The sequence below is a fragment of the Oryzias melastigma genome, unplaced genomic scaffold, assembly GCF_002922805.2.
Source record: "Oryzias melastigma strain HK-1 unplaced genomic scaffold, ASM292280v2 sc00277, whole genome shotgun sequence".
In the NCBI taxonomy this organism is placed as follows: domain Eukaryota; kingdom Metazoa; phylum Chordata; class Actinopteri; order Beloniformes; family Adrianichthyidae; genus Oryzias; species Oryzias melastigma.
Genome location: NW_023416901.1, coordinates 19,453 through 33,626, shown reverse-complemented (window position 1 = coordinate 33,626; position 14,174 = coordinate 19,453). Strand labels below are relative to the sequence as shown.

The following is a 14,174-nucleotide window of genomic DNA, read 5'->3' as shown; positions in this document are numbered from 1 at the left end:
CATCTGCATCCACCAGGCAGAACTGAGGGTCTGGTTCAATTCCTAGATCATTAAACTCTTTTCCTTCTCTGATCCCATATCTTGCTGTCACTCGCCTGAGGAGCAGAAACCCTTCAGACCTCACACCGGTCGCTGAGTTCTGCGGTCGCCCGACATAACATGCAGTGATGCGGGTAGAGCTGTTGCTAAGCTCCAGACGCAGCATCAAGATGCACTGGTGCCGCTCGGACTAGGAGCTGCAGGACTTCAGGTGTTTCTCTGAAGGAAACGAAACTTCTGCAAACTTGCAAACTTTCTGAGCGCAGGAAAAAATAAACACAGTAAACGAGCGATCGCATTCCTCCTCTACAGGAGCACAAAGTCACTACGATCTCTCTATTGTTCACACCGTCTCATCCTCTAAAACGCAGGAAACTGGACCCAAAGTTGATCTGCTGAACTGTGCGGACGCAGACCACCGTGTTTCCACACTTTAGTGAAAGACAGTTTCCCAGAACGTCATGAACAAAGGCCTCAAATACAGAGAAGCTGAGGTCTTTACAGCACATGTCAAAGCCAAGGCCAGATCATTTGATTTTATTGTTATTAATGACCCGATGTTATCTTGCGCTTATTTCTAATTTGTATAATTTTAACAAAATATATTTTTATGGAAAGTAAAATATTGAAAGTTATTTAAGGTTTAAGTTGATTTATTCTGGAATAATATTCCTGCCTTTTTATTATTCATAATTATGTTAAAAAGTTATGGTTTTAAAGTTTTAAAAATTGTCATTCTGATAGCTTTTTGGACTATTTTGGCATTTACTTTTTGCAGTATTTTGGAGTTTAGCTAATATTTCAGCTACAAACTAGCTGCTTTGGCTAATTTTGGCTTTTTTCAGTTTTATAGGCTATTTTGAAGTTTAGGTATTTTTTCAGCTACATGCTAGCTGTTTGGCTAACCTAAGGTTTTTTTTTTGTTTTTTAGGCTAACTTGGCATTTAGCTAATATTCTAGTTGGCTATCAGCTTCAGCATTTTCAGCTATCAGTTTCAGCATCTTCAGCTTTCAGCACTAGCATCTTCAGCGGCCACATTCAGCTTCCAGCATTCACACTAGTATTATTGCAGGTAATGCTATATATCTAGTTCATAATTATGTTTTAAAAATTCAGTTTTAGAGTTTTTAATAAATGTGTATCCTGTTCGGCCCTCAGCCTAAGGTGTGTTTTTGATTTTGGCTCCTTATGCGATTGACTTTGTCACTCCTGCCTTAAACCATTCCAGGCAGATCGGCTTTGGTTTCCCGTCTGGATCTGAGATCCTCTCAGTACCTGGTACTCAGGAATGCTGTTGATGCACATGGTGGCGATGGAGGTGAGCACCACGCCGATGGACAGCAGACTGAACAGCTTGCTGGGGATGGAGTAGCCGGGGTTCTCCAGCGTCAGCCACAGACACCTTTTCAAGTTCCCGTAGCGCACATGACGAAAGTGCTGCATGTCCCTGCAGGGGGAGGGGCCAAGATGGCGCTTAGGAGACGGAGGCGGGGCAACAACTACAACCTGAAGCTCCCACCGGCCACTTCACCTGTTGAGGTCGGAGATCTCGTCCACAGACGTGTCTATGCTGCTGACCTCGCTCTCGTCGTCCCAGCTGCGATGGCGGCTGCTTTCCAGCTTGCGGTCATGGTAACGGTAACTGCAGCAGGAATCCAGGAAGAACTCGTTGATGCCCCAGTACTCGATCTCCTGACTGCAGGAGCAGGAGAGAGTTTCTCTGTCAGCGTTTCAATTGGGGCTGCTATGATTAGTCGACTAATCGACTATTGAAATAGTTGACGACTGATTTAATAGTCAATTAGTCGATACTTTATATTATATGGAGTCAGAGAGTATTAAAGTTGAATGTTATAATGTCCTTCTGCTAGCTTTTTGGACTATTTTTACATTTATTGAAGTTTTTTAGGTTATTTTGGAGTTTAGCTAATATTTTAGCTACATGCTAGCTATTTTGGCTAATAGACCATTTTCACGTGACGTCACACATCGCTGGAAGTGGGATAAGTTGCTTCTGGCTCTTGTTTAGAATGGGAAAGCTGACAGCTGAACACTTTTAAAGCAGTTTTACATAAATAATAAAGGGTAACTAAACCAATTGTAACAGAAATGTGTATAATATTTATTATATGAATGTCCTAGCTGGTTGTATTCGTTTCCTCCTCTTGGATCGACACAAATCAAAGAATTGCCAGAAATCCTGACTCAGAGTTTGTAGAGGGCAGCGGCAGATCAGCTGTTTCCTCAAATTCCTCTGGATGATATTAAACCAGTCTTGGATTATTTCTCTCTGACAACCCGGTTAAAGTTAGACAAAGTTACAAGTACTTCACTGAATGCTGCTTGTTTGATTATGAAGGTAATTATGATTTTATTCTTTTAATCTGTGCTAACGCTAACACTAGCATTAGCTTTGTCTATGAGACGTGGAGCTGCAGAAGATCTTTTCTCACCAGTTCAAAGTTTCCTAAATTTCCGTTCTCACATAATCCTGTAAACAGATCAAAAGTCAGACAATTCCAGAGTGTCTGACATTAAAGTCAAACTTATTCCTGTTGTAATGTTTTCTACTGCGGTCAGTGAGCTGCTGTTAGCTCAGTTCTAACATCACTCCTCTTTGTTTTTGATCACAACTGTGTCTGATCTGCAGGAAAATACAGATAAAATGATCAAACTAATGGAAACTGTTACCAAAAATATGAAAGTGACTATTTTGACGTAATGTTATAAAATATGTTCAACCAAAGATGATTTTTTTACTTCCCCGCTCTTATTTTGAAAGCTGAAACTACGTGGCTCAATAGCTGGTCTGAACATTTTCACTAAACCAAACTATTCCTGTTTTTACAATTATCCCCTTAAATATCCTGTAGAACAACAAGTACATGTATCCTGGGAAGAGATTAAAATGTTTACGGTCGATGCAGAGATGTTTGTCTTTGCTGAAGGTATTAAATGTGGAAAACATGAATTTCTATCAGTTTTTGTGCTGATCGCACTTAAAATACGTGGAAATAATATCAGTCAAAATAGAACCTGTTAAATAATATCTGCTCAAATGAAAGGTTGATTATTTTCAATAAAACATCCAATATTGGAGGATTATTCAAATTTGTATTTACATTTGTGAACGATCTAAGACAGGAAATGAAAATACAGTTCAGCAGGACATTCATAAAATATATATTGTACATTTTTCTGTTGAAATTGATAAGATTACCTTTTATTATTTACGTAAAATTGTCACAAACATCGTTCAGCTGTCAGCTTTGCCATTCTGAATGCGACCACAGGAAGTAAAGATTCCTGTTTCCTGCCCTGTAGCCATTTTGTCTGACGTCGCAGTGAAAAGGGTCTGTTTAGGATGATTTCAGTTTTTTAGGCTTTTGGAGTTTAGATATGTCAGCTGAATTCTAGCTGTTTTGGCTAACTTAGGCCTTTTTCAGTATTTTAGGATAATTTTGCATTCAACTAATATTTTAGCTGCCTATCAGCTTCAGCGTTTTCAGCTATTAGCTTCAGCAATTTCTGCTATTAACTCCAATGTTTTTAGCTATCAATTTCAGCATCGTCAGCTGCCAAATTCAGCTTACAGCATTCACACTAGCATTATCACAGGTAATGCTAAATATCTAGTTTTTAGTTAGCTTAAAGCTAATGATGGTTAAGATGTGTTCTTTACATCCAGTTTGTGCATGACCCAATTAGTCAACTAATCTGAGAAAATAATCGGTGATTCAACTATTAAAATAATCGTTTGTGGCAGCTCTAGTTTTAATCTTCAAACTGCTCGATTTCGCATCAGTGAGTCACGCTTAGATTGTTTTAGGGAAGAAACCAGATTCAGTGGAGGTGAAGAAAGCAGAACATGGATCTCCTCTCTGCTGCCGAGCAGACCTGAACTCCTCGAAGACGAGTTCCTCACCTGAAGGAGAAGACGCACAGCTCCTCCATCACGTGGAGTTTTCCGGTCTGGTAGAAGTGGAGGACGTACGGAAAAAGGCCGGGATTCCTGTCGAAGTAGAACTCCTTCTGCTGCACGTCGTAGTCGTCACAGACCTGCAGCACGGACAGAGGAGAGAAACCCGCTTACAGCAGAAGAGACGCCAGCTCTCCTCGTCCAGCAGATGACCCACCTGCAGGATGTCCTCCTCTGAGGCGCACGCCAGCAGCTTCCCCAGCCTGGTGTCTGGAAACTTCTTCAGGGTGCTGGAACACAGGCTCCTCTTCAGACCCCCCACATTCACATGGACCAGGTCCTCCTCGGGGTCCTGGTGGACCCAGCCCGGCAGGCTCTTCTTAACCATGGTGAGACCTGCAGAGGGGGCAGAGACAAAGGCATGGAGCCGTGAGAAAACACCTCATCCTCCCCAGAGTCCGTCATCATCTTCATGGAGAAGAGCGTTTCCGTATTTTCCAGAGTATACGTCACAAGAGCAAAAAATGTCAAATCAGGAAGAAGAAAACCATATGTAAGTTGCTCTGGAGTATAAGTCGCACTTTTAGGAGAAAAGTCTGACGTTTCAGAGCGAATCCGCCACGCCCAGCGTAGCTAAAAAAAATAAAGAAATAAAAGAATATTAATCTTTTGATCTGTATGAGAAAAAGGTCAACATTTAAGAGAAAAACAATCAGATTCTCTGTTTGTTTTGAACACTTCTTCTGCTGTTACCAATAGCAAATACAGCGCCCACTAGTGGTTGTTAGATGAAACAACCACTAAAAGACAAGGGTGTTTACTGGGAAAATAATGAAATTATGAACCTATTTATGCCTTAAAAAAACAAAAACACAATAAAGTCGCTCCTGAGTATAAGTTGCACATAAGTTGTGAAAAAAACTGTGAGTTATACTCCGGAAAATACAGTGTATCTGCTCCGACCTGCTTCCAGGTTTTCAGGAAACTCTCAAAAACAGAAAACCAAAGGCAGAGTCGGATCCGTCTGCATGAAGGCTTGGTTCTGCTTCAGCTCAGGCTTTCTGATAAAAGTGGAACTTTGTTCTGTAACATCTGGGCCACAATGAACCGTAAGATACAGGCAGGAAAATCGGTGGTGGCAGTGTTATGATGTGGGGCTAAAGCTCACACAGCTGTACAGATCATGGTTCAGTTTAGTTATTTCTCAATCACAGAGGACGTTAAGTCCAGATGAGACGTCAACTGGATCAACTAGAACTTTTACTGACATGACAAAGGAAACTCAAGGATACCCCCAAACCGAACCTGGACTTTAATGTTCCTGTTGTCTTCATGGAAACTTCTCCTGAACTTTGGAGCAGACTCATGAAGCTCCTTCATTCTCTGAGCAGAATCCTGATCCGGGAATCAAACCGTCCTTTGTGCTGTGGTTCTTTTAGGAGGCCTCCAATAATGGGGAACCAGGCCTTTCGTCCTGCAGCCTGACTCCATCCAGCTGCCTCGTCTCACAGTGTATCAGTCCACCCATGAAAGTAGTACCTCTTTTCGTTGTTTTTTTTTTTTTTTACCCCAAACGTTTCTGCCGGAAATTTACTCAGACTTTATCTGGTTAGACATTTAGACAGTGAGGCACAACGTTCCCAGATCCAGTAGGACCTTCAGATCCTGCCTCCTCCCCCCATCTTCTTCATCTGAGTTAGCAAAAACTCCAGCCGGAATTTCTGATCAGGCTTCTTTTCTTCTCTGAGCTTGTTTGATCATGATGGTTTGTCTCAATCGGAGCGTCAGAGGAACCCGAGTGCAGATCCATCCAGGAAACCCAGCCGAAACAACTCAGAGATCCCAGTTTTTTAAAGGTTTGTTCGGTTCAGCTCAAAAACTTTGCATGATGGCGTCAAGTTTAAGGGCAAATAAAAACTCCCACAAATACTGATGCACCGCACTAAGAGTGAACCCCACGCGTCTGCACGCGCTCAGTCAGACCTCCATGTCTGCACGCGTTCAGTCAGACCTCAGTGTCTGCACGCGCTCAGTCAGACCTCCATATCTGCACGCGCTCAGTCAATCCCATCCACAACAGAGTTCACAGCAGACTCTGACAGTCAGCTGACTCCGGTGTCTTCTGGAAAATCCTGACATCAGCTGAGATCTACTCAAAGATCTATCCCTGACCTGATCAGGTCCAAACGCGGGTCTGAATCTCTCAGCAACTCATGAGGCTTCAGAGGACAAACCTGCAGCAGAAGGAGGACTCCTGTTGTGTGCAGGACCAGCACTTCTTCATCGTCATCTTCCTCCAGTAAGTGCAGCGCTGCAGGTGGAGTGGCTGTAATGCAATGCTCGGCTTTATGATGCGTCTAATGCAGGAAACGGCCGCAGACAGGTGCAGGCGTAACATGAGCATAATGCAGTTTGAAGCACAGCGACTTCCTCTGATTGGTGGTCACGTGACCCGGCTCCCGTTAACCACCGCAGCAGAAAAAGCCTCTGAGCGCCGGCGGGAGGCTCTCGGTGGAAGTTGGTTAAAAAAGGAAAGAAAAGCAGCAAAAAGAAGATGAAGAGTTCTTCGTCTGTTCTCTTCATCCATGTGAAGGTTTTTCTGTCTTTGATCCTCTCTAAAGGGGCTTTTGTTTTGTAGCTTTTGCTAATATGGAAGTTTATTTTGAAGTTCAAATCAAAAACCAAAATTCTTTTATTTTGAAATGGTGGTCTGTGATGAACCCAAAGGGAGAACTTCAGAACTTTCCCGGTTCTGAAGAAAACGGCTGGTTAGAACTCCTGACTGGGCGGGGCATCTTTGCAGATCAGGTTGGTGCTGACTGATCTTTCCCGGACAAGACCCCGCTTTTGTGGAGTTTGTCTGAAGCAGCTCAGAGGTCTGCTTCAGAGTGAATGTTGGGATCAGTGTTTGCTTGATCTTTGTGCTATCCTAGGCATGTTTACATTAAAAGTGGGGTCATCTGGACCCACAAGACAGCGCCCTGAACTTCCATCTTCACTGGTGTCTGTGGCAAAACTTAAAAAATGAGTGGCTCTGGAAAGAGAACAGAAATCTGGAACAATTTAGCTGATATTGATAAAAAGAAGACAGAATTTAGAATCTCCAAGAAAAGAACAGAACCAACTCCACAACCAACCTGCAGACACCTGAGAACAACTTTCTCCAGAGCAGATCAAATACTGACAGAATCAAATCAGATTCACAAAGATGAGATATTTTCTAAATGTTAAGATTTACCATGATTTACAAACCTTCTTCATTTTGTTTTTCCTTTTCGTTTTGCACATTATAATTAGTGGTTGCAGTGCGTTGTGTAGTTTCACTTTAAAAGCTGAATAGTAAATTGTTTTTTGGTTTTCTCGTGTATTTTGTATATTTTATCTGGGAGGAACATAATTGAAGGAAAATAATTTAACATAATAATAACAACATATTTTACACTTTTAAATGTAAAAATCAGTTATTCATTTTGTGCATGATTTTATAGTTATTGATGAGTTAATGAAACAACAAAACGACCTAAAGAGCCTAAAGATCCAGATGTCTAAGATCTCTGTGTGAGGAGCTGCAGCTCTCCAACGTCTCTAAAGAACCATGACAGGAGAGGATTCTCTATTTAGTGGTTTCATTTTTGGACTGTTTTAGATTCATTTCCTCTGTGAAGATTACAGAAAGAGATGGTTAAAATATATTTGTGTGTAGCTTTCTGGAAAAACACAGTTGTTTACGTTGAGAAATGTTTAGATTGTTTCACTTTTTCTGTTTGCCTCCAAACCGACCCCGGCCCCCCATCAGCGAAGAAAACAGTGATGTGGACCTCACAAGAAAGAGCTTGGGGACCCCTGGACTAAACCGCCATTTTCTGACTGTAATTATCACAGTTCTCAGAGTCCGTGAATGCACCGGGACTGAAGCTACCACCCTCATCCATTTTGATTGGTCCTTCGTGTTAGCCCCGCCCCAACGCGCCACATGCAGGCCAAAAGTTTGAAACTGAAATTTTCAGATTAAAAATAAAAAGATTTGACACCGAAAAAAAAAGATTTAAAATTGAAATTTTAAGTTTGAAACCGAACATTTGAGGCTGAAAATAATTACATTTATTTTAGAATATCAAAACGTTTTGGACATTTTAGATTTTTTTGGTCAAACACCAACATTTTTTGAACTGTTCTATTTGGTTTTCAGATATCTATGGCCCAGATTTGGTTCCACGGTGGCAGACATAAAACCCTGTCCACCTTTGTCATGTGAGGGATCACACATCAGTGTAAGAATGTAAGGGTGGGGTCACCTGGACCCATTAGAGAGCACGAGGTTAAAGGAGCAGATCAGCTGTGGAGGCGGGAAACCTCCTCCCATCCAGCAGCTTCCTGTCAGAACCAAACACGGATTCTCAAGAACAGTCATGAAACCGAACCACAGAAACGGACTTCGTTTTTTTTCTGGACCAGAACTTTTAAGAAGATGAACTTCACGTCAGGTTTTGTTCCATCATGTACTTGTTGACTCTGAATCTGATTCTTTCACACAGGAAATGACTGGAACCGTTTTCTCTGCAGAAACAGGTTCAGGAAACAAAACGACTCAAATGTAAAGACATCACTTTGTTTCCTTCAAACGATCGTGGATGTTCCTCCCGCGTGAGGACATCCATCATCGGCTCTGACGTCATTCTGAGAAGCGCTCGCGCTCATCACAAACCGGATCAGAAAACCCGGTTCCGTTCGGACCTTCAGGGGGAGAAAGTTCGATCATTTGATGATGAAGATCGATATAAACCTCAGAAGATGACCCGCTCGGTGACGTCATCTGTCTGAAAATGGGCGCAAACTTAGTTTGAAAACCTGAAATTGATGATTGGGGGGTCCGGGGCGCGCGCGGACATGATGAAGCTGATGCATTATTCAGCTGCAGGAACCAACTCTCCCGGGTCAGCTCTCAGACCAGAATCTGGAACCGAGTCACCTACCTTAAAGTTTTCCCGCGTCCAACCTTCAGCCGCCGCGCCGCGCGCTCCTCCTCAGGTGTTACCCCATCACCACCTGAACTTCGCCTTACACGCGGGAAAATGAGCGGAACTTCCTCGTGCCTGTGACCGCAGAGACGAGCACACACCCGCGTGCCTCCTTCACCTGATCCGCGTGAGCGCGGCTGCGCCCCCCCCGGAGCCGAACCGCCTTCGGCTTCTCTCGGCTTTTTCCGGAGGGAAGTCAGAAGCTAAGGCTCGGCGGGGGTCGGTGCTCGTTTCCCGGTCTGGTTTGAACTTCAGCTGACGCGCACGCGCACGCCGCGGGTGGGTTTCGAAACAGTTGGTTTAATACTGATTTCTGCTCCTCCTTCCTCACAGCTGCAGCTGCATCCTCCTCATGCACTCTGCAGCGCTGCTGCGGGGCAGGACGGCGCCATCTAGCGGCAGAATCCGGTTCAGAGCTTGTTGCTGCTTTCCTTAAGGTGAAAAGGTCAACATTCAGCTAAAGTAAAGACAAAGACTCTCGTCCTTTATTGTGTTTAGTGTTTTTAATGTTGGAGTTGGAAGCGTTTGAGCTGGTTTCAGTTCTGTGGTTCTGAACTGCAGACCCACACATCCAGAAACCTGACGGACTGGTCCACCTGCGGGGGAGCAGGTGAGGATGAGGAGCTGAACTTCAGGAGGACCGTGAGGCTGAAGCTTCAGAGCAGTGAAGCTGCTCCTCTCCTCATGGGTCCTGCTGCAGGTCTGAACTTCATGCTGGGATCTTTCAGGTTCCCCAGAAACGATGGTGGAGCGGCAGTGGAGAAGTTCTGTCCGTGGATCCATCCTGAAGGTTTCTGTTTTCCCCTCTGATGCTTGTCCTGTGGATCTGTCGGTTCCAGAAAGCGTTTTTGAAGACCATCATCTCACATCATCACATCAGATGCAGCTTTGGATCATCAGGAGCATCAGATCCTCTGCAGAGGAGGAGCACAGACAGCAGGTAAGAGGAGGCTTCAGGTGACCTGAGCTCCTTCTTTCACCTGGAAGCTTTCAGACAGGTGGGCCGGACCCCCACCACCCTGTGGCGCCGACAGGACACGTTCCGGATCCAGTACTTCCTGAAGAGCTCGTCCCTGCAGCCGTAGATGACAGGACTCAGGAACCGAGGGATGATGTAGACCAGCAGGAAGAAGACGTAACGGATCTCCAGACTCAGCAGCGGGAAAAGAGAGATGAGAGCGGCCTGGAGGGAGGGAACCACGAAGGCCAGCATGCAGAGCATCAGCTGCAACAGACACGACATGTGAGAACTGAACCCAGACGTCCTCATGCTGCAGGAACCTTGACCTCTGAGGTACTTCTGTTTGCTCGCAGATATAACCCCACCCCCAAAAAACTCTTCAGATCTATGAGGTCACGGATCAAATCAAACAAAAATATCACAATTTCAGAGTAAAAACGGGTTAAATCTGCTTCATATTTTCATTCTGAGGGTTGCATGAGGAAGTTCCTCAGGAAACTGACGGATCCTTTGAAACAAAAACCTTCTCAGTTCTGTGAACAGAAATGGATCAAACAGCTCTGATGGTAACTGTGATTTAAAACGATAAAACCTTTTTATTCTTTTCATAAGTAAAGAATTTTCTGTCCCGACTGTAAAGTTTGCGACCGGACTCCGAGCGGACTCCTGCAGCTTCCCGTCCCTCCGGTGACACCCACCTGCACCCCGTGCAGCAGAACGGTGTTCCTGGCTCTGTTGACGGAGGCCAGGCCGGCAGAGGCGGCCCGCGCCGTCAGCATGATCCTGCAGTAGGTGTAGAGCAGCGTGAGGACCACGAAGGACAGGTACAGCCCGTCAAACACGCAGTTCTTGTAGTAGACGGACGAGTGGCGGAAGAGCTGTGAGTGGTCGCAGAAAATGGCGCTCTGGAAGAAGGTCGGGGGCTCGGTGAGGGTGGTGATGAGGAGGTCTGTGACGGGGGGGGCGGCCGTGAGGATGAGGATGATGCTGATGAGGAGGAGGGTGCGGGGCACTGTGCACGTCTGGCTGTAGTGCAGGGGAAAGCAGATGGAGACGAAGCGCTCCACCGCCATGCCGGCGAGGATGAGAGGGGTGGAGCGAGTGGTGAACACCGCCGTCATCACCTGACAAAACAGAGGAGGACATCCTGAAGCTGGAGACACGTCCTCCACAGACTCCTAAAACCAGAGAGTCCGCCAGAGCAGCGGCGGGAGTCTGAGGCGTACCAGAGGGCAGCAGACCGGCACCGGGACCTTCCTGAAGATGTAGCTGACCACATAGAGCGCCGTGACCAGGCTGAGCTGCAGAGCGTCGTTGACCACCATGCTGATGAACATGATGTAACGCGGGTTCTCGTAGAAGACTCTGGAGGCAAACACACGTTTCAGACGGACGCAGAACCAGGACGGCGAGCTCCTGAAGCTCCGCCCTCACCTGTGCTGCAGGAACGTCTGCACCATGCTGACGCTGATCACGCTGATGGCCAGCCACACCAGCATGGCCATGATGTTCTTGGTCAGAGCATTGGCAAAGCTGTCTTTGGGCAGAGCTGCAGCGCCCCCTGCCAGCAGAGAGCTGTTACTGAGGAGCAGATCTGGAGGAGCGGCGGCGGCGCTGGAGGTCATCTGTGACTGACCTCAGTGCATTCTGGGGGAGGGACACCGACATGGCTGAACTCAGAGAAGCAAACAGATTCTAACAAACAAAAACTTTTATAATCATTTTAATTCAAAATAGTTTTTACCAGATAAACAAATTCTGTTTGATGATGAGAAACTTTCAAAGATTTTCTGCAGTCAAATAAAAATGTAAACAAAGGAAATAAATATTCACATTTGATTCTAATGTAAACCACTTTGACAGAATATGTTCATCATCTTCATCAGACCTGCCTCAGCAGCTCAGGGTTTCCATCCTGCAGTTAATGATAAGAAACAATAATCAGATCTATTGACGACAGCAGATGTTTCAGTGAAGTCGAGGTGTTCATCATCCTCACAGCAGCTGCATACTCACTGAAGGTGGAGTGAAGGTGGAGCTCTGATGAAGCTCGGCTGCCTCGTCTGCCAGCCTGCAGCTCATTTATACACAAGCCCTGAGTGCTGCACTGAGGGATTGTGGGTAAAAAAGGTCTCTGGGACGGGCTCAGAGGTGTGATCAGGTGCTTCTGCTGTCAGCGGGGGTTAAGGTTTGAATCCCGAGACAGCCGGCTTTACAGACATTACTGAACAGCAGAGTTCTGAGGACAGAACGTCGTCTGGACCGACTGGGTCAGAACCAGATTCAACCTGGAGGGAACTTCAGTTCTGCTGAAAGATGCAGGATGAAAACCAGCAATCCTTGATCCTGTTTACTGAATAAATTATTCAGATTTGGAGACAACCTGACAGTTGGAGGTTTTTATTGACTCTAATTCTCTGAACAAATAAAAAATAAGAAAAACAGAAACCCTCAAAGATAGTGTTCAGTTTATTAATGAAGCCCAGTTCAAAGGTCATTTCATAGAAGAACCTGAACTGCCAGAAAGTTCTGCAGCAGGAGTGTCAAACTCAATCAGACAACGAGCCGAAACACGGCTTAGATCAAACAAGATCAACGCTTATTGAACACACTAAAAATAAAAGATTAAAACTTCAAAACCATAACTTTTTATCATAATTATGAACTAGATATATAGCATTACCTGTGATAATCCTAGTGTGAATGCTGTAAGAGAAATTTGGCAGCTGAAGATGCTAGTGCTGATAGCTGAAAATAGTGAAGCTGATAGATGTAAACGCTGAAGCTGATAGCCAGCTAAAATATTAGCTAAATGCCAATTTAGCCTAAAAAACTGAAAAAGAAATAACGCAGGTTAAAGAAAACAGCTGGAATGTAGCTGAAAAAATAGCTAAACTAAAATAAGGTCCTTAAAACAAAAAAGAAAAGCTTAAATTAGCCAAAACAGCTAGCATGTAGGTGAAATATTAGCTAAACTCCAAAATACCATAAAAAATCTTAGTAAATGCTAAAATAGTCCAAAAAGCTATCAGAATGACAATTTTTAAAACTTTAAAACTGTAACTTAACATAATTATGAATAATAAAAAGGCAGGAATATTATTCCAGAATAAATTAACTTAAACCTTAAATAACTTTTAATATTATACTCTTCACAAACATATATTTTGTCAAAATTATACAAGTTAAAAATAAGCCCATGATAACATCGGGCCATTAATAACAATAATATAAAATGATCTGGAGGGCCGGATCCGGCCCCCGGGCCTTGACTTTGATGATCATTGCATTAGGACACATTATTGTAACTGCAGAAGAACCGGGCCAGCAGGAGAAACTGTCTGAGTTGTGGTTTCATCAAACATCGTCTCCAAAGATCTGCTAGAGAAGACGCAGGACCAGGTCTGGACCTGCATCTTCTTACATGAGGTGAACGGTACCTGAGGAGACAAATGTGGGAAAACATACTGAGAAAACATGAACAAAGAAACAGACTGCAGTTTGAAATCATCACAGGTTTATACTGAATGTTCTTATTTGAGTGGTACGGTGGGGCAGTGGTTAGCACTCTGGCCTCACAGTGGGACTTTTCTGTGTGGAATGGGCGTGTTCTCCCCGTGTGTGCGTGGGTTTTCTCCAGGCGCTCCTGTGTCCTCTTACAGTCCAAAGACCAGCTTCACAGGTTAACTGGTTCAAGTGTCCCTGTCGGTGTGTCTGTGAGGGATCGTGCGCCCTGTGACAGACGGGTCTGATGTAGTGACTTCCTGTGGCCACATGGAGGCAGTCATTTCATGTGCCATGACATTTCAGGGCCCTGTGACAGGCTGGCCACCTGTCCAGGGTGAACCCCGCCTTCACCCAGCAGGGTCAGGCTCTGGCAGCCTGTTGACCCCGGAAGGGACACCGTGAATTAAGGAAACGCTGGAATAACAGAGACAGGATCTGCTGAAGGACACAGAGGATCTCAGAGAAATGTTGAAATAGTGTCTAAAGCTGTCATTGACTTTGAATAGACGACAAAATCATCCTAAACGTTCATTATTGAGAGTAAACTCACTCAGATCTCCTTCAAATGTTTTCTAGAAGTTCTCCTTTATCAGCTGACAGCAATAATTTACTAGTAAAAAGTCACATTCTAGTTTTTCCAGATCTGTTTGTACAATTGTAACACAGCAGTAAACAGACATCTAAACCATTCCAATATGGAGAACAACTTTATGTGCACAACAAGCTAGC

The 14,174-nt window shown here is 44.5% G+C and overlaps 1 protein-coding gene and 1 long non-coding RNA gene across 3 annotated transcripts in view; one reads left to right on the top strand and one right to left on the bottom strand.

Moving 5' to 3' along the window:
• Positions 1-9,258, bottom strand: part of si:dkey-43k4.5 (potassium voltage-gated channel subfamily S member 2) — a gene marked incomplete in the record, with an annotated part of 16,034 nt that extends 6,776 nt beyond the window's left edge. The window contains 5 exon segments of the mRNA XM_024265175.2: positions 1,316-1,487; positions 1,572-1,736; positions 3,966-4,099; positions 4,177-4,355; positions 8,933-9,258. Of these exon segments, the coding sequence (XP_024120943.1) occupies positions 1,316-1,487; positions 1,572-1,736; positions 3,966-4,099; positions 4,177-4,347 (642 nt within the window).
• LOC112141956 lies at positions 8,019-12,380 on the top strand. 2 transcript variants are annotated; one of them, XR_004947392.1, is made up of 4 exons: positions 8,019-8,443; positions 9,311-9,439; positions 9,539-10,220; positions 10,292-12,380. It is a non-coding gene; the product is annotated as an uncharacterized LOC112141956 (long non-coding RNA). The 2 variants fall into 2 exon arrangements; XR_004947391.1 differs by having other exon boundaries at positions 9,539-12,380.
• Positions 12,381-14,174: the final 1,794 nt, after the last annotated feature.